General features: G+C 40.2%; 1 protein-coding gene across 2 annotated transcripts in view; it reads left to right on the plus strand.

Moving 5' to 3' along the window:
- The window catches only part of DLC1 (DLC1 Rho GTPase activating protein), a gene marked incomplete at its 5' end in the record, with an annotated part of 213,844 nt that overhangs the window by 176,862 nt on the left and 23,455 nt on the right, over positions 1-13,527 (plus strand). For both annotated transcript variants that reach the window (XM_084285868.1, XM_084285869.1), the window contains one exon: positions 10,977-11,048. In XM_084285868.1, coding sequence (XP_084141994.1) covers positions 10,977-11,048 — 72 coding nt within the window. The remainder of the gene's footprint in view (positions 1-10,976; positions 11,049-13,527) is intronic.

Raw genomic sequence — 13,527 nt, forward strand, 5'->3', positions numbered from 1 at the left:
ATTGAACTAATTGAACTACACGTGAGCCCTGCGCCGAGCTGGCTCGGAGGGGTTTGCCTGGTGTGTCACAGTACTTAAAACGTGTGGATTAAAAGACTGAAGGGTGTAGTTGTAATCCTAGCCCTCAGTTGTAGATGCTTTTATTTTTTAGAGGAGCGCGATCGGTTTGGAATTACCCTGACAAGACATTCCCAGAACTAAGTCAGAGGCGCAGCTCTTTGCTGGGTTGTATTTTAATGCTGTTTGTAGGGAACTAAAGGGACAGGCAGGCAGATTTCATCCTCCGAGCATGAATCCATCAGTGGTTCAGTGCCCAGCTGGCAGCCAGGCCCAAGCTGGCCGATGGCACGCAGGGTTTGGTACCGGCTGCCAGCAGCCTCCTGTCTCGGCTTCCAGGTGCCCCAGCTGCTCCCCAGCACAAGCGGCACAAAAACAGGGAGGCTGAGGTGGCCGGGAAGTGGGGCTGCTGTCTCTCTGACAAACGGGTTCAGGTTTCTGCTCCGCTTTGCCTCTGAGGTCGTGATTAGGGCTGAGGTTCTTTGATTGTGGAGCACGGCATAGCCCAAAGAAAATGTTTGGGGAAAACTCCTTTCATCTACAAGGTCATTGGAATCAAAGCGTTCGGTGCTACCTTTGTAACCTCCAGGACTTCTGATCTCTTTATCTTCTCTTAAAACAACTTGGTTAATTGGGTTTTTAGGAAGCGGAAGCGCAGATACATTGTTTTAGACTACATGGAGCTGATGTTAACTATTACTGAGAAGTGGAATTTAAAAGCAAGAATGTATCCTACCATGTTAGTATTTGTTACTTTTTTTTTTTTAAATCTCAGTTGCATAGGTTCAGTCTAGGAAATTTTAATTCTTGAGTCGGGGTCTTCCCAGCCTGCTGCTGCTGGTCACAGAGACCCCCAAGGACCCTGTGTACTTTGCCTCTGGTGGGGGGAGGAACAAGGTACCCGAGTTGTCCTTATGGACTAATCTCAACTGTTTATATTAGGATTCCTAGAAGAAGGAGATGAGAAGTGATTTGGTTTTACTTTTCGGGTTCTTCTTATCCACTACATTCTAGGCAATGGTTTGTTTGAGGCATGAGAATTTATGAGTTCTGCAAATATTTAGAGATGCAGTTTCCATGATAAAGTGCCTTTTTTTTTTTTTTTTTTTCCTACCACAGTATGCTATGTTTGGGTTTCTTCAGAGATTCAGATTACTCTCATAATTCTCCTTTGATTGGAGTTTTTCTGTTGGTTTCAGTATAAACACAACTGCACCTTTGGCTGGTTAAAAGGACACAGAGGAAGAGAACTCATGTGCTTAACAGGATGGTCCTGTACTGTAAACAAGCGCTTTTCATGCTTAACTATCCTTCCTAGCAACAGGAAGAAGGAAATGAGGCTATGCAAAAGGACCCTGACACATTTCAGACAATGCCAGACCCACCCTAGCATTCATACAGTTTAGCCAGAAGACTTGGAGAAATAAAAATAACTTCAGATGTTTCCCCTTCCTTCCTGTGCATATTATAGAAATACTGTAATCGAATGATCTGCAGTTCACAGAAAATTTGATGGTTTGATCTCCACAAAGTTAAGAGATGATGCCCCCATATAATTTTTGTGTCTTCATTGGCTATCATATTGTTTGGCATACAGGGTGATCCTTGGTGTCTCATGAAGTACAGATTGCTGTATCCTCTATAGCAATGTAGTGAGCGCAGAAGTCCAGTAATTCTGGTAATTTCAGCAGTTCCAGGGGCATATATCTTGCTTGCTCCTGTGCCATAGGTAATTCTGACTGGTGCAAGATATCAGGATTGATTCATTGATTTCTGAACCGAAGAATGGAGATAAATGTGAATGTGTTGCATTTGCAGTGTACACTAACTGAGTTCGTGGAGTGTATAATATGGAGGACAGGGGTACAGATACAAAGTGTAGATTGTTCTTGTTTACTGCTATTAATACATTTTTCACTGGTTTAGGAAAAAAAAAAAAAAGAGCCTGTGTGTCTGAAATGATACATTTTTTTCTTTTTTATTTTATTTTCCATTGCCTCCCCTTCTCCTGTTTTAAGGAAAAATACCCAGTCTGTGTTACACCAGTGGTGAGCAAGTCCATGAAAGGGGCACAGAGCTGGAACTGTGATTGGAGCTTTCTGGTTCTTTTTGCTGGACACTCATTCTGCTTGCTTGCTGATACTGAGCAATACCTTGTCCTATACAGCACACCTTTGAAATGAGTAGGTTTGTTATCACAGTATGCCATTTGACATAACTGGTACCATTAAAGTCATTCACAACTTATCTAGTTGGCTGCAATTCTCTGAGGTCAGTTATCTGACAGGTACTGGTAATACTACACACCTTTCTGAAGCATGTCAGTGTCTACAAGAGTGTGCTGAGAGCTGTTGGTTTTAAGGAAGAATATTCTTTCAAATATTGTCAAGTATTCATCTCCCTTGGGAAGCACTATGCTAAAGACAGGATCAGGAAAAACATTATCCAGTCCCTCTTCTAAAGAAGACACAATATGATGGCCTTCTTATTGCTAGCGGGGAATTTCTTATTTGTTTTTAAGTCCAAAATGGTGCAGAATTCCTTAGACTTGTTTTTAAATGTATTTATTTTATATATATATCTATAAACTCCCCGTTCACATGCTTTTCTCAATCTGTGCAAAGAATGCTTCCTGAGGAGATGCATAAAAGACATTTGCCAAAGCCAGCAGTGGACACTTTGACCTTCCCAAACCTATTCTTGTTCTCTACTGAAGACTTGGAATTCAGAAAAATATATTCCTCACATCCTTGCATTTTGGGGAAGTTCATTCTGTGACCCTGATGGCTCTGGATGCCCTCGTGGCCAGCCTTCCCTCTGCTCTCCACATGCGTTTCTCATTAACAGATTTCCTGTGCATCTTAAGATGCAAGAAACTTTCCAGCATAAAGCTTCATGGTGTGTGTTAAGGTCTCTTTTGCTGCCTTTTCATACTCTCTGCTTTCTTCTGCAGTGCTGCAATGGCTCTGCTGTATCTAGACCATTCTCTTATGCCTGAGGTTCAAGGTGCAAGGTGTGACCAGGTACTGAGAAGAGCATTTTCAAGTATGCTGCATCACCAACAGAATGCTATAACTCTCTGTAATACGTGGAAGTGGAAAGTACATAGTAATAATTGGTTTGGGAAAATCCAGGTTTGCACCTTTTATTCTTATTTGGGGAAATAAGCAGTCAGCTGGGACTCTTGGAGCTTTGAGCTGATCTGTTTCGCTGCCACTGGGGTTTCTGACCTGGTGTATCTGGTGTTGTATCACCCCCACAGGGTGCAGGATGGGAACTGGTCATCAGTGAGGTAAGCACCAAGGGCTTATGATGGTAGTCCTTCTCCCATACGGTTCTTCTTGTGTGTGCTGATGGTTGTGAGGTTGAATCTTAACAAGTTAGAAGTAACTGTATAAATCCCATTTTCTTGCCTGAGCCATTGGGACAGCTCGGATCATCCCTTATACCATTATGATATCCTAAATCATGTCTGTCATGCTGGACCTACTCACTTTTGCCTCCCACCAGAGCTCAACAAGCCCATGATTTGGGCTTTGCATACAGTACACAAACTAACTGGTTTGCAGGCAGGGTGCTGTGAGAGAGCGCTAATGCTGGCTTTGGGAGTCACAGTGGTCTGCCCGTCAGTGCCTGTTCAAAGGTCACTCTAACCAAGTCATCTTTGAGAGAAGAGGCAGTTAAAGTCATCTTCTGTTTCCCAATCTTTGGAGGAGGATTCGTTTCTCATTCTGGAATCTGTCAACATGACCTCCTTCAGAGGATTTGACTAAATGCTTTCTCTACCCCAAATAATCCTCCTCCAAGACCACCCTGTGTTAATCAGGCCAGACAAATAACCCACGTGCCCAATTATTTCTCAAGGTTTTTTTATGTGTGTGTGTTTTTTAAAGTCACTTGACATCTTGTTCCTCTTCATCTCCTCATCTTCTTAAAAGTGAATGGGAGAAGACCATCCTTAATGTATAAAAAGAGTTGTTCTATGGCAGGAAAACTGCCTTGTGAAGCTTTAGTTTTGCTTAAACAGCGTTTTTAATTTAGACTATTTTTTAAAATTATTTTCTTGGTCTTCCTCTATATACTAAAAATGCAAAAATAATTTAGAAATAAATTACAATCCTGTTTTAATTTACAGTCCTGGTTTAGAGTGTACTTGATGGTGGGCTATGTGTAGCAGTTGTGTCCTCTCTGCTCTCCTGCCATGGGGTACTGCCATTCCTCTTGCTCTGATGAAAACCTGGGCTGCTCCCTGCGCTGGGGATGTGGCTTACAGCACAGCTGGACTTGGAGAAAGCAGAAGTCTAAATTTAAATATTTTTGTTACTGTTAAAAATAGTGAGGAGGACTGTAAGCCTGATTTCAATATGCTGAAGACTATGAAAAGGAGATTCAAGTTAATTAGGTCTGATTCACAAAAGAGTCCTTGTGTTTCCTGTGCTGGCCAAGAGGATTGATGTGCTCTAAGAGCTACTGCATTATGTAACCTGGTATACTTGGTAGGGGGGAGAATTAAATAAGCCAACATACACCTATGCAGATATTTTGGAAACCAGTCATAAATGTATATATAAAATATATCTATTTAAGTTACCTTTCATTATTAAGGGAATAAACAAATCTAAAACCTCGTCAGTGGAGTTAAGCAATTTTTTTCTTTCTAAAAGCTCAGCTGAAAAAATGGTGTTCAAGCTTTCTGATTTTTTTTTTTCAAAGAAGGTATCAATATGTGATCTTAAACATCTGTTTCCTTACTCCTTCTTCATCTGTTCCCACACAAATTCCAAACATATTCTGTTTCTTCTCCCAGTGTCCTGTGGTTTATACATAACATCAGCAGCATAGTTACTGTTTTGCTGCAAGGCTCCGTAACTTGAAAAAGCCATTCCCATGTTTAACCCAAAGCCAGCCGTAACACAAGGAGAGTGTTTCTTCAGTCGTCATCACATAGTTGAGAGATATTTGAGTAACATTCACCACCACCATCTCTTTCAAGGGTTTCTGTGACTAGAAAGCAGCATATATATTTGGTGCCATATAAGGTTTCTTTCAAGAGCTTGCTTTTTTCCTCCCATAAACTTTTTGGTAAGAAATATTTTCTTTATATTTTGTGTTCAGTCATATTTGCTTGAATTGAGCATTGAGGTTAAGTGGAGATTACAGCATGTGTCATTTGACTGTACAAGGTAAATAGAAGCACAGAGAGGTAGAGGAGGATACAGAAATAGGTGGCCACTCTTGCAAAGTGCAAATTTAACTTTAAAGGCAAAAAGGAAAAAGGGACCCTCTTGGGAAGGTGGTTAGCTTACACTTCAAAACCTGCGAGCTTGTCATCAGTTCAAAAGCCATGCCTATTATGTATTTTCCGTGACTTGCTGGTCCTTCAAGAAATGAGACTTTCATGGATTGAATGTGTCTGACTAATATTTTAGAGTAGTGGTGTAATTATATAGAACAAGAAGAAATTCCAAATGTGTTAGAAATTGGCAAGGAACCTTCAATAGGATTTTCAGAATTCTGTGACTTTCAGTGGTTGAGTATTTACTGACAAATTTACCAAGCTACAGTATTTGTTTTAAGGTCATTATCCTGGTAGAATGCTGTTTTTCATTAATTACTTTCTTTAGGGCCTGTTAAGTGCTAGTTGCCTGAAAGGTGTGGAGCAATAAGGAATAATAGTGCCTAAGGAATATATAACTATATCGATTTGAGTAAAAACAGACTTACGAAAAGGCACTGAATTATATTCAAAGCTACAGTTGCACATCTTCAAACTGAAAACCATCTGAGGCCATGGACGCATAACAGGCTAAGTTGTAGGAAACCATACAGTCCCAATTTTAAAGGGCTACAGGCATATGACAAATTACACAGAGCTGATTTACCGTGTTCATTTTTTTAGACAGCTGCCATAGTGCCGTTTGTTCTGTGTTTATCTCAGATTTCACATCCACGTTCACGTAGCTATGGTCAGAGTGATTGGAATAGTTTGATCAAGTCCTGTGTTGGGACCACAATTCACATGTCAGGGATGTAATTCAAGCACTTGGAAAAATGATTGCTTGTGCTTCAGCAGTGGAATTCTACCCAGGGAAGAACATTTCTCATATCTGAGCCACAGCTGGCCTTAAAAAATATGATCCTGAATGGTCTCAGGCTTCTTAATGGCTTCAGACCATGTTTCAGAATTGAGCATAGATTTTGTGAAGCACCTGAAATTTCAGAGGACCATGATATATAAGAACATGTTATTTCTGATACAGACAGAAAAAGAGGACAAGCTTCTAAGGATAAAAGCCCTTTTGCAACCATTAAATGGGAACATTAGTCCCAGATGAGCAAACTCCTCTGTGTTCCATTTGTGCCCTAGAAAACAAGCAAGCAGTTGATGGAGTTTAATGCGTTGCAGCAAGGAGCATGTGGTTTCATCTCTAGCATTCATGGTGAGAAATCAGATTCTCTGTATTGCGTAGGAGAGTGTCTCCTGCAAGCTAAAGCAGGAAGATGATTTTGTATTCAAATTTTACCAAATATATATATTTTTTTCTTTTCTGGAAAAAGAAAACTGTTAATTTCAGCTATAATAACCTGGTCAAAAATTAAGACCTAGAAGAACCCCGAACAAACTGGTTGTTAGGTATGGCATCGGAGTGGGACCTTCAGCAATGGAAGTCCATTTTGGCTGAGATTAAATTTTAACAGCATTGATTTGACCAGTCCCACTGCAGAATTTTACAATCCACTCTCTTCAGAGAGCCAAAAGGTGAGATGAGTAGAACTGGTGTGTGGAGGTGTTAATACGGTCATAAAGGTGTCTGAGTTGAGGCAAGAGGAAACCATCTGCTTGGAAGAACTGTTCATACGATGTTTAGCACTTAGGTGAAAATGGAGCCAGTGTGTGACTGTACAAAGATACATCTGGTTTGCACCTTCCTGAAGACCCTGAAAGAGCTGTTGCTTAAGTTGTGTGTTGTTCTGCCTTGCTTTTTGCTTCCATTAAATGACGGGTGGAAAAATCTAACTTTTGAGTAGATCTTACTCATAGCTAGACTGCTATGATATTTTATTTTTTTTATGAAAGGACATTATTGTATTGTTCTTTATTTTCTATGGGAAGGAAGGTATCCAACGAAAGATGATACACATCCTACAGTTTTTCCCTTCTGCAGTTGCAGTATCAAACAAGACGTGAATTATTTTTGCTATGAAGCTTCAAATCTGCAAATCTGAAGCGTTGGGAACTGAGATTAACCAACGTTAAACAAAACAAAGTTAGAAGTTCCCATTTTCACTCATTAGTTTGAGGAAGAATTGGGTCATCCTAACCCCCCAGGAAGTGGGTAAATAAGGACTAATGGTTCCCAACCATACACAAAAGGAACTCCTACCCTTGGTTTGAAGATGGAGGCCAGCTTTGTGAAGCAGACTAACAAATAAAGCTGTTTCCAATAAAAATTTCCTGTTTCCTCTTTAACACGTTTGCCTGCTGTTTGCTTACATGACACCAAGAATAAAGACTTCATTGTACTCCTTTTTTTGTTTTGTTTTATTTTACTTTCTAAGAGAATTTCTTGTGTATCAGGACATTTAGAAATAATAGCGCAATTTCTTTCTTGCCGGCAGTTCTTTGTACCAGAACCTCCTGCTGTTGGAGGAGGGAGGCAGCAGAGGACATACGTCTGAAAAGCTGTGCATACATTTCTTGTGGGGCATGTATACCGATTTGTAGTTCATTGTAAAGGTTTAAATGACGTGGGTGTTTGATTCAGTTGTTGTGGCCAGCATTAGAAAGGAAGCGGCCCCACAGGGGTGGAGCAGTGAGGAGGGAGTGAGACCAGTCCCTTGCCCATAGCAAGTTGTATCAGTTCGTATGAAGCTTCGGATGAAGACTGACAAGTCTTCATCTAAAATACGCCCATGGTGTATCATGGGCGTATTTTGTACGTATCATGGTGTATCAGCCATGTACATCATAGCTGATTAATTAGAGCCAAAGTGGGGTTTCCTAGGATGGGTTGCCTGTCCTCCTGGTGGCTCTCAGCTGGCCCTGGCCAAGAACATTCTGTGCTGGGCGATGAGTTTGTACCTCAGGTAATGATCTGTCATGAATACTTCTAGGTGTCCTGTCACTTCTGAAACTTTGCCAGGGCAGAAGCTGAGGAAAAATCTAGCTTCAGAAGCTTAGTTCATCCCTCTTGTCCCTCATCAACCCGGTCACTGTTGATCTGGAGGACAAGAACTTGCACATACTGCTCATGTCCATCTGGGTGTGAAAGTAAGACAGCTGGCTGACCAAGACTCAGAGAACTGATGCTACCAAGCTGAAGAAAAGCCAATATCTGGAAAGTGTGTGGCCAACTGGCATTGGACTAGAGGGGCTGCTTTTTAGGTCCAGCCTTGTCTCCCTCTGCTACAGTGCTCTGCAGTCACCCACATCCCTCTCCGGCCTGTGCTTTGTGGGGATGGAGGTGACATGGAGGAAGCCTTGGCCATGGGGGATGCCCTGGCCTCTTCTTCTAGACAGCTTTTGAAACCCCTTATGCTTCTGAGGACTTGCAGCAGGGGGTAGAGCTTTGCCTTTCCCAAAATGAGCTCAAAAGGAGGCAAATGAATTCTGCTTTTCCACCCAGGGTGCTGTCCTGTGCCCAACCCTAGGCACTTACCTAGCCTAGTCGATGGACAGGTGCACTGGCGTTTTATTCCTCTGCAATTCTTGTGGCCAGCCAGGAGGAACTCAGGTATTTCATTGCCTACATGGACTTCTTGGGGGATTCTCAAAGGCATTTTGAAAGCAAATATGTTCTGAAACATCCCCAAGGCAACTGACACCAGGGTGCCCATGAAATATGACTTCCATGTAACTTGCAGATATATTTGGAGAAAAGATACACAAAGCTGCTACAGAGAACCATAAAAAAAAAAAAAAAAAAGTCTTATAAATACATATTCATAATTTTCTAGCTTTAGAAATACTCTGCAGGTCATACACCTGGAGTGCTCGGTAAAGGACCTATGAACAAATATTTGAACACATTAAAGAGCCCCTGTAGGAGTAAGGAATCTGACGCTTTTTTCAGTCGAACTACAAGCATATACCTGCATTTTTAGGCAAATACCAATTATCAGGAATCACTTATTCAGGTTTTTAGTCAAGTTAAATTCTCTTTCAATCCAGCTGCTTCTGATTGATGTGACCTGTACAATTTTGCATTTTATTTTAACCACTCTTAAAAATTACTTGAAGATTTTTAATATTTTTATTGCATCCGATATATATGAATAATATGTACTCTGCTGTCTGTTCTTGCTATTAGCAGTAGAAGTTTTAAATACATTTTAGTTTTCCCCCTTTTCCTTTTAAACCTTTATTACCTTTCCCAGCTACTTCCTGGGAATGGCAAAATTAAAATAAAACTTTAAGCAAAACTTTAGAATTCCTTGCAACTGGACTTGAAGAATGTAAAGAGTAACTAAGTCAATCTGTCTGTACGTGCTTGTTCTCATGTGGTCCCATAACCCAAAGGTGAAGCAAACACAAGTTACACAAATGCCTGCTTGTGCTGACTTCAGTGAGAGTGGATTTTTAGCTGTTTATTTATCTGGAATGTTGTGCTTTGGCTCACCTTAACCCCTTGATTTGGATGTGTGTCCTAGCAAAGCAGCCTGGCAAAGCACAAATATTTTAACCCTGTTGTAGCTGTTTGGAAAATCAGGAGGGACTGCAGGCATTTTGGAGACCTTAAAAGGTGTCTGCTCTTTCATCTGATTTTGGTTGTGTACCTATGTCTCCCAGGGACTATTTTGTAACATGCCAAAATCTTGAGATATTTTGCTTATGTTATATTTGGCTCTTCACCTATGTGCAGTAACTTGTTTTCTGAGCAATTGTATTGAACTCTTTGTGGATGGTTTCTGCAGCAGGTAGCAATAGTATCCTCTCTAAGTAGGTGGCAAAATTGTCTACTCAGTTGGACATAATGAAGCTTTTCTTTTCTGTCCATCAAGAAGAGTGAATATAATCAAAGCCAGATGAACATAAAGAGTTTCTGATTGTTCGCTGTCTGTTTGATCAGTTCTAAGCAGGGAGCTAAATTCCCAGTAGCACTTTCTTGAATTTTTAGAACAGAATTAACCCAGTCTGATTCCTGAACACTTGGCGAGTATCCTAAATAACCTCAACATTTCCTGATTTGTGAGCTAATGAGACATTTTCTTTATTTCTGTATCTATTAGGTAACAAATGAATTCATGTACAATTTATTCACAGACTAATATAGCCCATGTTCAGAATGTTTCCTTTCTTTCGCTGTTATATATATATGTATGTGAATAATCTCATTTTGCGGCATGCTGGTTTGGGCAGTGAGGGGGAAAGTTAGCTGAATTTCCTGTAATATACCAAGGAACTCATAAATGCCTTGACGACCTCCAGAAACCAAGTTCTTGTTGGGTAGTAAATACCTGCTTGAGTGAGCTGCAATACAGTGTGTCAGTTGTTCCTGGTCTTGGGTCTGTCAGTACTATCTACAAGATGTTAAAGCACAGTATTATTAGCCCTGCTGGGAATTTCTGTCAAGACAGAATAGTTGTGCCACGAGGATCGTAAGATTTGTTGAACAAAACCTCATGTTGATTGCAGAGCTGGTTTCTCTAGTGTTAAGAAAACCTGTGCAAAGTATTTTGTAAATCCTATAGCTTCCATCTGTGTCTGATGAGGTCTTGATAAATCACAGGTGAATGCTACGATACGTTTGACAATGAGACAAGAAGTAAACTGTGATGAGCAAATTTCAGTTTCAGTTCAAAGCATCTGAATGCATCTTTACTTTGTAACAGGAATAACAGAAGAGCTGTTAGAAAGGAGGGAGCTTTTACTTTGCAAGCCACTAATCAGATGGTGCTTTGTTTCTGTCCTCTTCCAGAAATCGAGGCCAAAGAAGCTTGTGACTGGCTGAGAGCTGCTGGCTTCCCGCAGTATGCGCAGCTCTATGAAGGTAGGCACCGGGGCTGTTCCCATCAGCACCACAGCTCGCAAAGTGATCATTCAAGGCATCAATATGAAACAAACATGCAGCTTCATTTTTGGACAATAAGATATAATATTCACCATTAAGGGAGGTTGGGGGGCACACATGAATGGTGGCACATAAAATAAATTTTAGAGACGAGGTTGCTTTCTGCTACCCTCCACGCACATAGACATTACCAAAACCAAAGAGATTCTGAAACACTCTTTTTTTAATTTAAAAAAAAAAAAGTTTTATATTTGCTCCAGGTTTCTGCTTTAGTTTGAGTAATCCTTTTATTTATTTATTTATTTATTTATTTATTTATTTATTTATTTATTTATTTATTTATTTATTTATTTTTACAAAGGTTTTCCTCAAGCAAAAGGAAACTTTTCTCCTGTCTTCCTCTCTGACCTACTAGGAACTTGCAGTTTTGGCAGACTACCCTTAAGCTCTGATGCAGAATGACATACTTAAGTTTGTTTTAAAGAATGACATCTTAGAGATCCTTTTTAATACACGTTACTTTCAGAGGGTTTTTTCCTCCTACATGAAATTATTTGTGCCGTGGTGAAACTATTCTGTGCTTTCTTATCTGGTTTTCTTTTTTATAAAGCAAACTCCAGCTGCTGCTTGTAAGAATGAGCATAGAAAGTCCATTATTTACAGTGAATAACCATTGGAAATTACAGCAAATGCTGAGCTGACCTTCTTGAAAAATGATCTAGTTGAGCTTTGATTTGCAGCTGCATTGGCAATATGAGATGATAATAGCACTTTCAAAAGCAGCACTTGGCAAAAATGTCCTTTGCAGTTTCTTTTTTTCTTTTTTTTTTCCTTTTTTTTTGGGGGGGTGGGAGTGATGCCAATGGAAATGCCAAGATTTTCTTAGGATGCAGATCTGGGACTGTGGTTCCAGTCTTTGTTAAAACCAGGGACAACACTGCCAGCTGAATATGTGGGCTTGTGGGCTTTGTGCTATGCTGAGCTGTAAATCTCCTAAGAAATTGCTTGCATTCAAAAAATATGCCCTACCTATGGTTGCAATTGTCCTATCTAGAAATTCTAAACTCTTATTAAGTTTCTAATTTAGGACCATGTTCTTGCCTAACATCAAAAGAACCGCAGAGGTGAGAGCAAGATGTGAGAGCAAGGCCAGCCATTCCCATTGAAAAGCCAGCTGTCCTTATATGAAAACAATATGCCATTGTCCTTTTCAGGCCCTTTTGGCAGCAGCAACATCAACAAAAACAGCAGCAGCATAAATTAAGCATAACAAAAAATGGATTTGTGCAGACCATCGACATCTTGTCACCCATCTCATTTAGTGTGCCCACAAGAAAACATCTGGGAGAACATAAGATGCAAGCCCTCTTAGAGGAAAGACTTAGATCAGCACTGTTGAAAAGTACCAATTGAATGTGCTCACTTCCTTTGCTTGCATTTTGGACTTAAAATAGTAAAGGGGAAAACTATGGATCTGTTTGGTATAATACGAGAAGTCACGTTTAGGCAGTACACATTTAAAATGGAGATTAATCTGTGAAACTTCATGGTTGCTCTGCCTTCTAAAACTGCAGTTTTCTATTGAAAAGCCAGAAATTCTTGTATTTCACAGAATATGTCAGCATAAGAATATTATATATCTTCCAGTAAATTAACACCAGACCTATTCTTTTCTTCATTTCAACTCACTCTTCCCTTGTCTGTGGAGATTAAAACATTTTATAGACAATCACTTGGACCAGGAAAGTTGTATGAAACTGCAGCAGTACTTTGGGAGTTTGTCCTTGTACTGCTGCATGCCACGAACACCCAGGGGCTTTGGTGGGAGTTTTGGTTTTGCAAGGAATGCTAGATCAGGACCTATATGACAGTCAGGAATCTGTGGAGGACAGTAAATAATATATATGTAGTCACTGCTTCAGAGCTGAAGTAAATTTTCAGCTCTCTGCCAACATTGTTTCCTCCCCCTCACTCTCCCAGTTGTTTATCTAAATAATCTTTTAAGGAAAGGAGGCAGTATGGGTTCCACGCAGCTTGGCGCTCTTTCATTTCAGCCCATATCTCATCAATGTTGTAACAGAGTCAAGCATTTAAATTGCTTGATTAACAGCCAAGGAGATTCTGTTTTTCATTCCAGAGATTTGGGTTTTACTGACCTTTTCTCTTTAATGTTAGATACTGGTACTTTGATGGAGATTGTATATTTATTTTAAATAAAGCTAGCCTGAATTAGTTTCAGCTTCTGATGTTGGATAGGAAGTTCACATTTGCCTTGTTTCCTCTCCTGTTGTCTCATCTTTGCTTTCCTCATTTTTTCCCTATTATGCATATCAGCTTTCAGTTATCAAAGTTGCACGTCAAAAGCTTATAGACAGACAGCAAGCATCTCTGGCATCTGAGCTGGTGAGATGCATGTTTATCTGAGAAATGCCAATCATTTGCATCTTGGTTAGCTCAT

Source organism: Netta rufina, assembly GCF_964035555.1.
Source record: "Netta rufina genome assembly, chromosome: 4".
In the NCBI taxonomy this organism is placed as follows: domain Eukaryota; kingdom Metazoa; phylum Chordata; class Aves; order Anseriformes; family Anatidae; genus Netta; species Netta rufina.